The sequence below is a fragment of the Solanum tuberosum genome, unplaced genomic scaffold (assembly GCF_000226075.1).
Source record: "Solanum tuberosum cultivar DM 1-3 516 R44 unplaced genomic scaffold, SolTub_3.0 scf00099, whole genome shotgun sequence".
NCBI lineage: Eukaryota > Viridiplantae > Streptophyta > Magnoliopsida > Solanales > Solanaceae > Solanum > Solanum tuberosum.
In genome coordinates, this window is record NW_006239023.1 from 1,573,327 (window position 1) to 1,589,961 (window position 16,635).

At 34.1% G+C, this 16,635-nt stretch overlaps 4 protein-coding genes across 6 annotated transcripts; 2 read left to right on the top strand and 2 right to left on the bottom strand.

Annotated features, from left to right (window-relative positions):
- Positions 1-829: 829 nt before the first annotated feature.
- LOC102589016 (protein SET DOMAIN GROUP 40) lies at positions 830-3,677 on the bottom strand. Its single transcript, XM_006348120.2, has 6 exons — positions 3,457-3,677; positions 3,215-3,365; positions 2,739-2,870; positions 2,458-2,598; positions 1,957-2,223; positions 830-1,687 (listed from the first exon to the last, which is right to left on the bottom strand). Exons 1-6 carry the CDS (start codon positions 3,603-3,605, stop codon positions 1,061-1,063), a joined length of 1,467 nt encoding a protein of 488 aa, XP_006348182.1. The 5' UTR covers positions 3,606-3,677; the 3' UTR covers positions 830-1,060.
- A 3,184-nt stretch (positions 3,678-6,861) lies between these two features.
- LOC102589336 (phytoene synthase 2, chloroplastic) lies at positions 6,862-10,881 on the top strand. Of its 3 annotated transcripts, none has more exons than XM_006348122.2 (7): positions 6,862-7,336; positions 7,697-8,419; positions 8,526-8,576; positions 8,977-9,149; positions 9,426-9,661; positions 9,889-10,081; positions 10,490-10,881. In XM_006348122.2, the coding sequence occupies exons 2-7, from the start codon at positions 7,936-7,938 to the stop codon at positions 10,667-10,669; spliced, it is 1,317 nt and encodes a 438-aa protein (XP_006348184.1). In that variant the 5' UTR covers positions 6,862-7,336; positions 7,697-7,935; the 3' UTR covers positions 10,670-10,881. The 3 variants fall into 3 exon arrangements, with proteins under 3 accessions (XP_006348184.1, XP_015164579.1, XP_006348183.1); XM_015309093.1 differs by lacking the exon at positions 6,862-7,336 and adding an exon at positions 7,419-7,545; XM_006348121.2 differs by lacking the exon at positions 6,862-7,336 and adding an exon at positions 7,502-7,590.
- A 1,420-nt stretch (positions 10,882-12,301) lies between these two features.
- LOC102589882 (glutathione S-transferase F11) lies at positions 12,302-13,924 on the top strand. Its single transcript, XM_006348123.2, has 3 exons — positions 12,302-12,576; positions 12,750-12,798; positions 13,242-13,924. Exons 1-3 carry the CDS (start codon positions 12,430-12,432, stop codon positions 13,736-13,738), a joined length of 693 nt encoding a protein of 230 aa, XP_006348185.1. The 5' UTR covers positions 12,302-12,429; the 3' UTR covers positions 13,739-13,924.
- An 89-nt stretch (positions 13,925-14,013) lies between these two features.
- Positions 14,014-16,128, bottom strand: LOC102590201 (butyrate--CoA ligase AAE11, peroxisomal-like). The gene is made up of 2 exons (XM_006348124.2): positions 15,817-16,128; positions 14,014-15,727 (listed from the first exon to the last, which is right to left on the bottom strand). Exons 1-2 carry the CDS (start codon positions 16,012-16,014, stop codon positions 14,198-14,200), a joined length of 1,728 nt encoding a protein of 575 aa, XP_006348186.1. The 5' UTR covers positions 16,015-16,128; the 3' UTR covers positions 14,014-14,197.
- Positions 16,129-16,635: the final 507 nt, after the last annotated feature.

Genomic DNA, 16,635 nt, shown 5'->3' on the forward strand with positions numbered 1-16,635 from the left:
ATTTAACTTGAAATTGAAAATAATAAGAGGAAATTTATCAAAAACCATCCTTTAATTTAACTCTTAGCTGGATTTCTTCTCAAATTTTATAAGGGGTCGTTTGAGATACTAAGGGTCGTTTGGTAAATAAATCAGGAATTAGTGACTTAGGGATTAGTAATACACAAATTAATAGTGCATGGTTTATTTTTATCACATGCTTGGTTTATTGATTCCCAGCTCAACTTGTATTTAGATTAAAACTCTACAAAAAGATTAGCATTGAATTATTATGAGATTTTCTATTTCATGTAATCAAGTCAAGGTAGATAATTGTCAGACCATATTATTTTTTTATGGCCTTCTAACTAGCTTGGAGAAGAACAAGTTTGTTGTCATGTTTGCTATTATCTAACTTGAATTATTTGGGTAAATAATTGTCATCTTAGTAAATTACTGTCAATTTTCAATTTTAAAAAAGATAGATCATCTTGTTTTAAAATCGAAAATACGGTAAATAATAGTAAAGTCAAATAAATAATCTACATTTATACATAAAAATTACAAGTTGTAATTTTAATATGTACACATTTTATAAATCGTATAAAATACAAATACTTAGAAACCACATGTATATCAACAATAACATATTTAATTAAGATCACAAACGTCGTGTGTTGATATATTTGTCTTTTCAATAAGTAAATGTTAAACAACTCACATTTCAAATATTGTATTGATTTGTATTTCATTTATTTAGTAGCAAACAACTCTCTCTAAATAATAAAATTTACAAGCTTATTTATTTAAATATATTTACTAGTACATATATAAAACATAAAATCAAGAATCTAAACAAAATGATTTTGGGGATATTTTTGTCATTACATAGATTAATGTCATGGACTCATGATATTAAATCATATGTGTTACTAATACCATCTAATGGAAGGTATTAGTAATGCATCCTACAATACCATGTAGAATGTATAAATAATCTATGAATTAGTTATACTTAGGTCCAAAAGTCCTAAATAATACCATACCTAAATAATATATGAATTATTTCTCCTAATACTTCCTACCGATCGACCCCTAAATAATAAATTACAGCACTACAATGTATAATGCAACTGCAAAGTATTTGCTTGTAGAGAAACCTCCACAGAGTAGCTAATTTCCATCTCTCAATGGACCTTCTAGCTACACATGACATGGAGCAAATTCCTTCACTGACCACATTCTTGTTTTTTTCAATAAAAGCACAAAGCTCACTAGCAAGTGGTGGCGGCATCTCTTTGATCTCCGGGAATTTATGATTATCTTGAAACTTATTTAGGATGTTGAGCAACTTACAATCTTCTGGAGCAGTTGTTTGAAGAACTTCCAATGCGGTTCTGCATTTCGTTATTAGCCATCTCATTGCAACAACTTCACTCTCTGTTGAAAGTCTGTTCCCCGAATAAACAAGGTGTACAACAGATTTGCGACTGGTTTTAGGGACTGCCCAGAATCGCAATGTTGATAGTAGTGCAAAGGATGGCTTCCCATCTGGATGAATGTATAGTGACTCATTATCCCATGAGCAGAGAGAATACATATCTGGTTCTAAAGGTATAAAGGCCTTGTCATTTGGGTTCTCAGTCAGAAGAAATCCATAGTGTTGAAGAAGCTCCAGATTTGTGTAGGTTCCGTAGCTTAGAAGAACCTGCAGTAATCAATCAAGCTAGTGGGATCAGTGCAACTCCTTCAAACTAGAAAATAATTCAAAATGAGATGGCGAACTGTCGTGTTAATGACACTGGACATTTGATGCAATACAAGCGCTGTTCATTTTTGTAGTTCTTTTGATATCCTGAATATCAAGTAATGGAGCATTCACAACTTATTAATGGAAAGGAACCACTTCTATAAATTTACGGAATGCCACACATAAAGAAAAGAAGTATTAAAAGGAAGGAGGCATTTCAGAATTACCTGGTCTCCTTTCCGGTAGTTTCTTCTAGCATAGAAATGGTATGAAGAAACGTCTTTCTCATATCCAGCATCTATTAGCCTAGCGGCAGCATCCAACTCAGTTTCTGATTTAAGTGTACCGTTTTCTTGCAAAGAATAAGGCTTTCCAGCACCTTGATCTTCATAATTAGATGTTTCCTCTTCAGGTGCTGCATAATTGAAGAAATCTCCCACAGGGCATAAACATCCAGCTTCATCCCAAGGTATATGCATGGTGCGCGAGGAGATCTTCAGTAAGAAACTTTTTTCATGTTAAACCATGAATATGACAAGAAATTGTCTAATTGATAGACAGTGGTGCTCAAGTACATTGTGAATGAAGACAGACAGAGTGATAGATAGATCACGAATCAAACACAGCATTTGAATCTTGCAATAATTAGGGATTTCTAATCAGACCACTAGAGTAAGAAATGACATAGCACTATTCCAGATTAGCACTTGAGTTCACTCCATACTTACAGAACCAGAGGCCCAGAGCCATGCCTTAAGAGCGAGGAATTGTGGCTTGAGCTTCAGTTCATGCATAAGCTGAGTCACTTCATTCCACTCCTCTTCAGCCCTCCGAGAAGCCTTTTGTGCAGCCCATATGGCATCATCAATCTAAAAGCAGTGGAGATATATAAGATGAAGTCTTTTATGGTGAATTTCAGTCAATTATGATAGACATTAGCAATGCAGTGAACAGAAGAAGTGTTTTCCAACAATGAAATACATTTTAACTTGTAGGGATTGCTACAAACTTGCAATGCTTGTATCTCGAATTTGCCAAAATCCGCAAGTGTGTAATAGCTGCGGGGAAACTGTTTTAGATAGGGCCACCACCTAGAACTCTTCCCCTTGTTCGCTTCATTTAACAATCCAACAGCCAATATCTGCAGTAAAAATAAGATCAAATAACATAAACATGAAATTGAATGAAACCATCATTACTTTCCAAACAAATCACTAGAGTAGAACAAGTGTTAAACACTCTGACGGTGGAGATTTGATTCACTTTGCACAACCAACTGGTGCAAAGCGTTAACTATAAACACTTGAAGAAACTGCAGACTCAACATAAAAATCCAGCCTATAAGTACAACAATTACATTGAGTTAAATTCATATTACTAGGTGATCATATAAAACTCCAAAAACATAAAGTTCCTACCTCTAGTCCAAAACAAAGCAAAACGCAAGTTCAAATTCATATACTCCATATTAAAGAGAAAAATAACCTGTGTGGAGCACAGATAAGGGTGATTCTTGACAGCAATGGAGAATGCCTCATCGTTCTTCATAAGATTTTGACTAGTCATTAACGCTCCCTTTGGAACTCTAAGAATCAATTCCCCTTTCTTAATATCACGAACTGCTGCTAAACCTCTCCTTCATCAATTGAAAAAATCATTCATTCCTCATCAGATTCATATAACAAAATCCAAAAAAAATAAAAATAAGAGTTGTGATTAATGCGTACCCTCCGGCTTTAGGGAAATTAGAGACACAAAGGGTGTTTCCCAAACATGAATCTGATTGGGTTGTACAAGTTGAAGGAGAATCTGAGATTCCCTGCTCCGTTGACCATTTCAGGAAGCTCTTCAGTTTCAATTCTTCAGCTTCTTCCATGGCGGCTTTGCTGTGGAACTGAGGATTTTTCCTTTTCTTTTGTTAGAGAAATTGCTGATGGCCAAATTGGATTACTGTTTCATTTACTGGGCCAATCCAGCTTAATGGGGCCCAAGTCCAAAAGCTAATGGCACAAAGATGATTTGGCAAGTTACACATTTAGCCAGTTGGCCAAAATTAATTACAATTTAAACAAATATATAAAATTTATACATTATTTTATATCAAAAATGTATATTTTTACATATATCATACAAAAATATGCATTATTGACTTTTCTTTTGATGAACGTTTGAGTAAGGAAAGAACTCGGAGCCATGTTATTGGGCTTGTCTTGTTGATAACCTTGAGACCAGCGAAGATTGTGCTCTAGCTGATGGTGAGGGAAGCGACTCGTTCCTCCCTTGCAAAGGAGTTAAAATAGACTATGACAACTCCATTACTTTATATCTTTCTTTTATTTATCTATTATATATGTCAATTTCTCAATATATGTTTATGTTTCTATTTAAGTTTTGACCTCATTTAGAAAAAAAATTGTAAAATAATTTTGTGGAAAAATATTGATGGATCATCATCATTAAATTCTTATATTATAATTTTCTTATTTATTTTGTATATTGATTGTGTATTAATTTATCAACAAACTTTTGCAACACAATCAATCTAGAGTAAATGTAGTAGCTATGATATGACAAAAACTTAATAATCTAAACTATTGCCTCTACACAATTCATTTTCATTGTACTATTTGAAGAATAAATTATATTTAAACATAAATTTTATGACACTGGTTATACCCATCGGCGGAGCCACCCTAGCGACACCCCTTTATCGAAAAATTACAGAGCTACAATTTTAATTTAATAAATACATATACAAGTATTGACATATCTTAGAACAAGTTCAAGATTTAGTATAGTGATTAAGGGGTTGTGAAAATTTCTTGAGGCTTGAGTTCAAGCCCAACTAGCCTCATAATTATTTTTTGGAAAACTTACAGAAATCTCACATTTTAGTTTACTTATTACCATTATCCCTTATAAGTTTTACAAATCTCCAAAATCCCTCATTTCCGCGCATCAAATTAGTGTATCTTGCACATCAAATTATTGTATCAACGCTTATATTATTGTATCTCGCACATCGGATTAGTGTATCATGTATAAAATGTAATGTATCTTACTTAACGATTAATGTATCTCGCGCATCAGATTAATGTATCAACGCTTATATTATTGTATCCATTTGAGGGATTTATGTAATTATAAACTTTTAAGGGATAAATTGTAATTTTGCTTTAAAAATATGTGATTTCTGTAATTTGCCCTTTTTTTTTTACTACAAACACTGACACTCCTTATTAAAAATTATGACTCCGCCACTGATTATACCCCAAACATAAGTGGAACGATATAAGCTATATGCTCGAAGACAAAAGAAGTTAAGTTCACGGACATAAATTTATAGCCAAATTATGCACCAAATGCATAAATATAATAGTACAAGTTATAACCAAGGCATAACTCAATGACACAAGTTATAACATAAGACATAGGTTGAATAACAAAAGTTATATTTTAAGATAAAATTTTATAAAAGTCTTATCTTGCGAATTAAGTATTATTAAATTTGTGAGGAAATATATTTTTAAAAGGTCTGCTTAGTAAAATTAGGCTATAGCTAAAAATATTTAATTCATAAATATTTATTAAATAATATTGAAGGAGAAAATTAAAATTTTTAGTGAGACGAATTATAGAAACGTGCACGTAAATAACATATAGTAACAAATTAAAGGTGCATCCAATAAACCTATATTGATATTATTTCTGCCCGAATGGATCATTCTATTTTTCAACAAAGTTAAGGAGAGCCTACTTTATAGACTTGTACTAGTATTTTTCTTTTTGTTGGCTTGTACTCTTTTAGAATCATGCAAATAAAAAGTAGTAGTTAAAATGCAAATTATTTTGAAATAAATGGTTTAGGAATATCGATTGTAGAGTATTGCATGTTTTCTACGTAAAGGGAATAATGTGCATAAAAAGAAATAGAAATAGGGTGGGTAAATTTCTCAAAGAGTTACTTAACTTAGTTTTGTGTTAATAAAAATATAAAATAGAGAGCACATTTTCTATTTCACTCTCTAAATATAGAGAGTAGAAAGTAAAATAGAGATAGATTGGAAATGATTATATTTTTCATTTTCATATTATATTAATTATTAATGAGGCATAAATAGTTCTTCTTCATTAACCATGATAAGATTACAGGATTAAAGAAAAATTTGATATATATTTAATTTAAAATCATAAAATTCAAAAAAATAATATATTATTAAACTTCGTATTAAGTCAAAATAAGTTTGAAACGAAGGAAACACTTAATCTCGCAAAGATAAAACTAAAGATCAACGATTTTGAGATTTAAGCTTAAAAATTAAAGATCCTATTTTAAGTGGAAAAAATTAAAGACCCTCTTATTAAATTAAGACAAATTAGGTTCGTACCTTCTGGTGTATGTCCCACAAGGGTAGGACCCACAGTCCACTTGATTAGGAGTAGGCACTTTCTAGTCCGTGGGCCCGCTCCGACTCATAGTTGGGTTACAGGTAAGAATTTTTCATCCAATTAAAAACTGCCACATGTACATCGTAACCAGCTTGCCCACTTTTATTTTGATAACGTTATCTTCCACTGATTGGACTGTGATTTACACGTGTCCTCTTTGCACACATCTTCTTACCCCATTACTAAAGTTGGTAATAATACTTAATATAACTTATATGTAAATGGACTCAATAATGCTCATATTTTGCAATTACAGAAAGAGAGTTAACATATAATTTTAGGGAACCATCCTACCACGTGTCAAAATACAAAATAAAAATAAAAATAATTCAATTTCCCAAGTCAAATTATAATATTCTTGATTATGAAAATTGTGACTTTCATTATGTATTTTTGATTTTTAAATATGTGAATTTTATTGACATGCAAATTAAGAGAGTTGAGCCTGATATTGCACTCTAAACTTTATCATTTTATTGATAATCAAGAAATTAAAATTATTGACTATGATCTCTATTCTTCTCCACTTATTATTTGGAAACTTAATGTAGTTACAACTTGTTAGACTCGTGTGGGCTCTTTTATGTATAATATCATCAATGCCCGCGAAAGTTAGTTAGCTCGTGCAGCACAAAAGTGGAAATCAGGGTCAATTTCCTATACTTAATCAACCAAACTTCTAATACTTTCACTTTGAAATAATGTTACATTTTGTCAAATATATGTAACGTGCACTCTCCAAAACTCGAATCAACACTTCTGGTTAAGGGAGAAATTATAACATCCACTGAACTACATTTTTTGGTGAAAGAAACTGTGAAATTTTACGTGTCTGTTTCCAGACTTGAAAAACAACAACTAATGTTAGTGTGACCAAAGGATAAAAGGTGGAAACTAGGAAGAGGAGGAGATAGAATCTGAATCACTCAATTCTAATCAGCACGAGTGAACAAAAAACAAAAAAATTGAATGGTCTTAAACTATTCAAAAATATATAGTAGTAAGTTAAACAAGAAAATGCTGCTAAAATTCTTGTGATCAGCAGAAACAAGGTCACCATTTTTTTTTTGTTTTAACTTTCTTTCAACTGACGTTGATGTGTTAAAAAAAAGAACCTTGTTCAACTAATTGGAGCTTTCTTTCTATTGCTATTCGCAGGTTAGTTCTTTAAATTCCCCTGTACCTGTCATTATTAATCTGTTTATTTTTTCCTTAATATAATATTAAAGATTTGAACACCCTTTTCCTTTTCTAGATAGTCTCTACGTGTATCAAAGTTAGAAAGGGAGCTTATTATAATCCAATTGACTATATATAGTAAGCTCCAATTACTTGAAAAAAAGTGTGAAAAAGCATATTCATTTGAGGTGAGTTGAGTAATTGGCTTTGTGCTGTTGCTGATTTGATTCTTGGTATTGGGATCCTATTTAAATTTGTTGATAAAGTTTCAATCTTTATGATTTTTGAGTGGTCATAACTGTATCTCATTGTGTATATTTGGTTTATCTCATTGTGCAGAAACTCAGAAAGACAAGGTTTTTGGTTGTTGTTGATGAGTGAGTGCATTATACATCTGTTTGTGTAAGCCAAAGTCGGTTAACTTTCTTATTATGCGATTTTTATAATCGTTGATATTGTTTGAAATTAGTGGATAGACTCTAGTGGGTATCTACTAGGCTGAGGTGAGAAGGTAACATAAAGGAAAGACAAAAACTTGGGAATTGTTTTAGGCTACCTGAGTTGTCTGTTGTTTCAGCATGTCTGTTGCTTTGTTGTGGGTTGTTTCTCCGAATTCTGAGGTCTTAAATGGGACAGGATTCTTGGATTCAGTCCGAGAAGGGAACCGGGGTTTGGAATCATCCAGGTTCCCATCTCCGAATAGGAATTCGATGTGGAAAGGGAGATTCAAGAAAGGTGGGAGACAGGAGTGGAATTTTGGGTTTTTAAATGCAGATTTGAGATATTCGTGTTTAGGAAGATCAAGAACTGAGAATGGAAGGAGTTTTTCTGTACAGTCCAGTTTGGTGGCTAGTCCAGCTGGAGAAATGGCTGTGTCATCAGAGAAAAAGGTGTATGAGGTGGTATTGAAGCAGGCAGCTTTAGTGAAGAGGCATCTGATATCTACTGAGGACATAGAAGTGAAGCCGGATATTGTTGTTCCGGGTAATTTGGGCTTGTTGAGTGAAGCATATGATCGTTGTGGCGAAGTATGTGCAGAGTATGCTAAGACATTTTACTTAGGTCAGTCTCAGCCTTTGTTTTTATCTGTTCTTTAGTTTACAAAATCTTGGTTAAGGTATTAGTTGATGAAGACAGAATTTAATCTTTTTGTTTGGTTCTTATTTAGGAACCATGCTAATGACTCCAGACAGAAGAAGAGCTATCTGGGCAATATATGGTGATGTTTCAACTTTCAAGACATATAGTATTTCTATGTTTATATCTGTGCTTAACTGAGGACATAAAAAGAGAATTATATTTTAGTTAGACATGGAATATTATAGGTGCAAGTTGATCTCTACTAGCTTGTGAAACATTATTATATGCATAAAGATAAGAGATCTAATTTCTTATACCATATACAACAGTCAAAATTAGTGGAAGAAATGCTAAATTATTAGACTGGATCCACAGAAGTGTAACATGCTAACTGTTTGTTTTATCAGCTTTCTTGGGAATCTTTGACATAATTTCAACTTTTCGCTGGCCGGTAGTTATGCTCTTTATGCGTAGTTCAAGCAAGTTAAGCATATTTATAAATGACCTTCTTGTCTGAAAGCTGTGTTCTTTTTAAACAGTGTGGTGCAGGAGAACTGATGAGCTTGTTGATGGCCCTAATGCATCACACATAACTCCACAAGCTTTAGATAGGTGGGAGGCCAGGCTGGAAGATATTTTCAACGGGCGGCCATTTGATATGCTTGATGCAGCTTTATCCGATACTGTTTCCAAATTTCCTGTTGATATTCAGGTTAGTCTCTCTAATTCTATCACCATTATCTTCTCCAGATTCAGATTCTATTCTCTTTTGCTGAGTGCTTTTCTGATGCAAGTACTTGTGGAATTCGATACTTCTCTTCTTTGTATTTCTATCTCTTTCTAATATCATTATCTACTTATATTTGTTATTTTATTAGTAGCAAATTAGGCAACTAGTTTTCATTTGCTATCACTGGTGGCTGACGTTTATCTTGTGTTTAATAACCTCTCCATGTGAAGTATCTGATTATTCATCTACCTGGTGCAGCCATTCAGAGATATGGTTGAAGGAATGCGTATGGACTTGTGGAAATCCAGATACAACAACTTTGATGAGCTATATCTATATTGTTACTATGTCGCTGGTACAGTAGGATTGATGAGTGTTCCAATTATGGGCATTGCACCTGAATCAAAGGCAACGACAGAGAGTGTATATAACGCAGCTTTGGCTTTAGGGATCGCAAATCAACTAACCAATATACTCAGAGATGTAGGAGAAGAGTAAGTGTGAAGCTATATTTAATTCACATCGATCATTTCCTAAGTAACATGCCAAAATATATCGAAAGAGTTGTCTATTTCTCAGATATAAGTACAGAGTAATTCCTATTGCTCCATTTTGTTTCTAAAAATTCACAGGCGACTTTGCCATTCTTTTTGTTTCACTTTAGTTTGAAGTACAATGTGTTAAGTGCTTAAAATGCCTTAACATATTTCTTTTTGTACAGTGCAAGAAGAGGAAGAGTATACTTACCTCAAGATGAATTAGCACAGGCAGGGCTCTCCGATGAAGACATTTTTGCTGGAAGAGTGACTGATAAGTGGAGGATCTTTATGAAGAAGCAAATTCAGAGGGCAAGGAAATTCTTTGATGAGGCAGAAAAAGGTGTCACAGAACTGAGCTCTGCTAGTAGATGGCCGGTAAGTAGTCATAAAGTTACAGTTGATCGTACGTATCTGCTACTTTTTCTTTTATTGTTAATTGTTGTGGTAGTGAGGTAAAAAACAATATGAACTTAAGTTTTTTATAGTGACACATTCCATCACTTTTGTTATGCAAAACAGAATAGGCTTCAGTTCAAAAATAGTTTCCTCTCATTTGGCTAAGTTAGTACGGACTAACTAGTAGACATTGAAAGGTATCATAGTTTTTGATTTCTAGTTCTTAAATCCTCTAAATCACATGTTCCTTCATCACAGAAGAGAGGAAAGAGAGCTTGAACAGCGTGCGTCATGCCTATGCATTGATGGTCTTATTTTGCATTGAGCTTACATTGTGAATCTTTGTTCTAATATGAAGAATGAGCTGACTATTTTTTGTTACTGCAGGTGTTGGCGTCGTTGCTGTTATATCGCAAGATACTGGACGAGATTGAAGCGAACGACTACAACAACTTCACAAGGAGGGCTTATGTGAGCAAGCCAAAGAAGCTTCTGACGTTGCCCATTGCTTATGCAAGATCTCTAGTGCCCCCTAAGTCAACTTCTTCCCCACTAGCAAAGACATGAATGAAGTTTTTGAAAGACAATTAGAGGCCTATACGTACACTAAAGAAAATCAGCTACTTAATTATAAATGAGCTATCTTTTGCTACATGTGTATCATCATCATCAAAAGTAGATTGTAAATTCAATATGCAATATTTCTTGGTATGTTAAAGTGTCATAACTAGTCGAATCAAATCAAAATTTGTATACATTCAATTTAATTGGTTTGATAACTCAAACGAATCAATCAAATCAGGTGAAGACGTTCATAGACAATGTCATTTAGTACAGAGAAATTTTGATCCCAAGACTACGTGCCGGTGTTGCATAGATATATCACAAGGAGTTCCATATCATCTTTTGTTCAACAAGTATTCTACTGCAACTTTTGAATCAAAAAGATCAACAAATTGGAGAAAATCAATAGTTGGAACAGTAACCACATAAAATTAATTATAAATAAAAGTTGCAACATTATATATTTTTGGAATTATTTCCGAAAATCAGTTGGCTAATTAACCCTTTATATTTGACAAATGAAAGAAAATCTTATCAAAGATCTTTCTTAATTTCTTGAGAATATAATGTTGAGTAGATTAAATGAATCTGAATAAAATAAATCGAACAGATGTCAAGAATTGGTCAACAAAGTTGATGAAAGCTTGCTACAGAATAGGGAGACAAAATCCAACAACGACAAAGTTGCTTACAAAAGTTGTTAAAAAAGTATCAAATAATAAATCTATAAATGGCTCTACACGGGAAGGCACTGACGCAGCCAAATCTTTTAGAACACTTTAAAATTGTTTAGAGATAATAATAGAAATTCGCAAAGTTCAAATGTCTTTTTAAAAATATAACTAGTGATAAATAAACTGTTATATCATCATTGTTATTATTATTTTACCATTATTGTGACTAAGCTTAAAGAAGGCTAATTGAGTTAATTATTCAAGAAATTAAAGAAGCACTAAAAAGACCACGAAGATTTCGGTCCTTTTAAATGAGAGTCTTTACATCATGCATGGCAATATATTAACGTCTTAATTATATTTTATAGGAATTTTTACTCTCTCAAATACTCCATGTAATTCAATTTAAGAAAGTAAATTAGACTTTTAAATTTATAGTCATATCTTGTGACCTTAAATATTTCATATGAAAATTAGAACTAAAAAATTGTCAAAAGAAAGTCATTATTTTTTTAACAGATTTAAATGAAAAGTGGTACAAATAAATTAAAATAGAGATAGTAATTATCCTACGTAATTCTAATACTCCCTCTGTCTCTAATTACTTGTCTATTTTTATTTTTTTTAGGACAGAGGGATTATTATTTTGGGTCGATGCACCCAATATTTCACACTCAAAATTATTAATTGAGTCCTTTGGTAAGTGGGACTTTCCACTCAACCACGTACTGGTTGGTGCTCATCTTCACGTGCCAACCCCCAATACAAGAAAATTGTTGTTAAATATTCAAGTCCATCAAATTTGAGTACAATCATATAAGCAGCAAGTACAACTGTTTTAAGCACATTACTTTCTACTAGTACAGCTCAAATACACTGTGGTTCATCAACTGAACGTAACAAAAAATATTAACATGACCTCATTCTGACATGACAAGTACAACTTCCAATACTTTGTTTCTTTAATATTTATATCTTTCATGCAAATGAAATTGTCTATTTAAGGAGAGTATATAGTCATCATAAATAAGAAAATTATTAGAAATTTCAACAAAGTGTAGAAGGATTTCACAAGAAAAAAAAAAGAAAATGGTAGTGAAAGTTTATGGTTCAGCAATGGCTGCATGTCCACAGAGGGTCATGGTTTGCCTCATAGAATTGGGAGTCGATTATGAACTTATACATATCGATCTTGATTCTCTTCAGCAGAAAAAACCTGACTTTCTGATTTTACAGGTAAGTTTTTCCCCCATTCAAAATCAGCAGTAGTAATTACTAATTAGTGATAAATGGGAAAAAACACACGTTTATAGGGAAAATTTATTGGACAGTAATTAACTGCTTTGAGGTGTTAATTATATATTAGTACTTGGTTTAATGTGTCTTTGTTTACTATAATATTCTTGCAGCCATTTGGACAAGTTCCAGTCATTGAAGATGGTGATTTCAGGCTTTTCGGTAACATTCTACATGCAATATTTTTTTATATTTAAAACAAAGTGGGGGTAGGGATAAGGAAAATGATAAAGATACATGACAAAGTTGGGATCGAGCACATGACAATTCAGATAGTCAACCAATTTCCTTGATCTAAATGTAATGTATATTATAGGCTCTCTTCTCTAACTATCATGTCATCTAGGCCAGGCCCAACTGGCCTATTGAGGTTGAGTACATCGGTTACCGAATCAGGTTGGGCTTCTCTTAATGGGCCAAAGGAGGAAAATCAGCCCAGTCCATTGGGAAACTCGCTCAGAAAAATATGAAATCTTTGATATACTCATTTATTAACTCAATCTATTTTGATCCACTCAAATAAGTTCATGTTAAAGTTAGGCTTATATATAGCTCAAATTTAGGAAACTTAAAAATGTTAACATCTACATTTTGATTTTTTACAGAATCTAGAGCAATAATAAGGTACTATGCAGCAAAATATGAAGACAAGGGAAAGAAACTAACAGGAACCACACTGGAAGAAAAAGCTCTAGTAGATCAATGGTTAGAAGTGGAATCCAACAACTACAATGACTTGGTATACAACATGGTACTCCAACTCCTCGTATTCCCTAAAATGGGACACAACAGTGATTTGATCGTGGTACAAAAATGTGCCAACAATTTAGAAAAAGTGTTCGATATCTATGAACAAAGGTTGTCCAAGAGTAAATACTTAGCAGGAGATTTTTTCTCCTTAGCCGATCTAAGCCACCTTCCTAGCCTTAGATTTTTGATGAATGAAGGTGGCTTTGCACATTTGGTGACTCAAAGGAAGTGTTTACATGATTGGTATTTGGATATTTCAAGTAGGCCTTCTTGGAACAAAGTGTTGGACTTCATGAATATGAAGAAATCAGAGATGTTACCCGGCCCACCTAAAGATGAAGTAAAAGTTTAAGAAACTAGTACAACTCCGTGATTTCAACTAGATTATTCTGGCATGGATAATGAGAATTCATATAGCCGACTCTGTCTATCTAATTAGTTTGGTTTGGAATTGAAGCGTTTTTAGTTTCATTGTGTTGTGTTGTAATCAGACCAAAAAATAAAATAATTTGAACTATGGGTTTTTAAGTTCTCTGCACATTGACGATGTATTCAAAATATTTTTGTACCATCACGACATGTTACATATCCGCAATAACCAATACCTCTTAATTACAAATATGATTAAATTACATGGCAAATAGAATAAATAACGTACATGCTAAATACAGTAATACTTGTTAATTTGCGAGGCACTAGTTCTGCCAAAATGAATCTCCAGTGTATAAACAAAATGTGTCTCTTATTCTATGAATTTGACAGTTATATGAATATGAAGGTGGTGTTATAATCTTTTTAAAAAATTATATGACTAAAGACGAGACAAAGCAAGAATCTGCTCCTGACTTTGATCGTATGCTCGAGGATTTTCCCTTTTGACTTGGTTTGATTTTTTGCTTGTTTGATCAGACACCACAAATGTCTTTGCCACTGCTCTCAAATGATTCTTCTGCACCTTCCCTGTTCCCGTTTTAGGCAATTCTTCCACAAATTGAACCTTCTTTGGTACCATGAATCCCGGCAAGTTCTTCCTACAGTGTGCTATGATGTCTGATTCTTTCAAGTTTGAGTCTTTCCTCGATATAACAAAGGCACATGGACTTTCACCCCACCTTGGATGTGGCATGGCCACAACAGAGGCCTCTATTACATATGGATGTTTCATTATTGCACTTTCTACTTCTAGGCTGCTAATGTTCTCTCCACCTGATATGATCACATCTTTGCATCTATCTTTGATTTCCAAATACCCATCTGGATGAATCACTCCCATATCCCCTGTGAAAAACCAACCATTCTTGAATACTTCGGAATTTGCCTTTTCATTCTTTAAGTACCCTTTCATGATACTGCTTCCCCTCAGGCATATTTCCCCTGTTGTTTTCCCATCACGAGGCACACTTTCCATATTCTTGAAGTTCTTCACATCAACATCAGCAAGTGTTAGTATGCCCAGCCCTTGTCTTGCCTTTAACCTGGCTTGTTCTTCCCAGGGTAATTTGTTCCACTTGGCTTGAAACTCGCACACCAGGGCTGGTCCAGTAGCCTCGGTTAGCCCATAGGCGTGGACCACGTGGAACCCCACCCTCTCGATTTTTTCAAGCAGTGGTGCTGGTGGGGGTGCACCACCCACCAAAACTTGTACTGGGGTCATTATTTTATGCTGCTCGTGTGGCTTGGCCTCAAGGATTATGTTGAGAATAATAGGTGCAGCACACATATGCGTTACTTTGTGTAGCGCTATGTTGGAGTAGATTTCTTGGGCTGTCGTATTGCGGATACAAACATTGGTCCCACCCCTTGCAGCTATTCCCCAGGTGAAAGTCCAACCATTGCAGTGAAACATAGGGAGGGACCATAAGTAGACAGGCTCAGTACCCATCTCCCATCCCAAAATCAAACTCAAAGTGCTCAAAAAAGCACCTCTGTGGCTGTACACAACTCCCTTTGGCTCTGAAGTTGTACCTGATGTATAGCTCAAAGTAATTGGATCCCATTCATCATCAATATTCTCAAGGACATATTTAGGATTGCCTTGGAACACCAATTGCTCGTACTCGAGCTCCCCTAACCGGATTCCAGTAGGGGAATCGAGGTCATCAATGACAACAACTAGAGGCATTGGCATTTGAAAGTCAGACATTAGTATTTCAATGGCCTTTTTAGCTTTGTCGATGTATTCATAGTCGATAAAAAAGATCTTGGCTTCTGAGTGCTTGAGAATAAGGGCAACATTTCTAGCGTCCAGCCTTGTATTGATGGCGTTGAGCACAGCCCCTGCCATTGGCACAGCAAAATGCATTTCTAACATGGCCGGTACATTTGGTGCAAGGACCGAGACCTATATGATTATAAAATTAAACCTCATTAACACATATGACCATAATCTCACAATATATAAGAATTACTCATATCGATTGATACACTTACCACGTCGTTCTTGACAATGTTTAAGGAGCGGAGGGAGGAAGCAAGGCGACAACAACGTTCATGGGTTTCCCTCCAATTGAAGCGAACATTGGCATAAATAATAGAGGTGCGGTTGGCATAAGAATTGGAGGCTCTTGTTAAGAAGGTGAGAGGAGTAAGAGGCACATAATTAGCTCCACATTTAGGTAAATTTTCCATGGGATTATAAGTGCAAAGTTGAATTGTTTTTCAATTTGTTACTAATAAAATGCTCTGTTTTGGAAAAGGTTTGCAAAGATGGGCTATAGAATTTGTGTAAAAGATGCAGCTCATAGTTCTGTTTATATAGAGAAGAATCTCAGCCTTATTTCTCATGTCCATTTGGGCCCATAATGGTTGTTTAGATGGAAATAATAAGGAAGTTGCAGAGTGAATGTGTAATACTAAAACCATATGCATCGACCTATACTATAGACAGACACACACACTCAATAAATAAATAAATAAAAACAGTTTGAAAAAAAGGGACTTTTGACCTTGAATGTCTCAGTGATGACCTAGTAGTTTACACAACTTTTTTTTAATGACAAGGAGATTGCTACTTTGGATGTGTATGGGTAAAATCCCACTTCTATGTGATAGTTTGCAAATTATATGAGAAAGTCCAGTGCGACGAGTTCGAGCAAATGGCAAACTTAAGACCTCCAACATATCACAAGGTAGTTGTCACACAAATTTTTGCCACTTGGCCTCACCAATTTACCCAACTGGGACAATAACCTTAAGCCACTTATAATTTAACAATACACCAATCCGTCACTATTGGATTCCGAGTGTCAA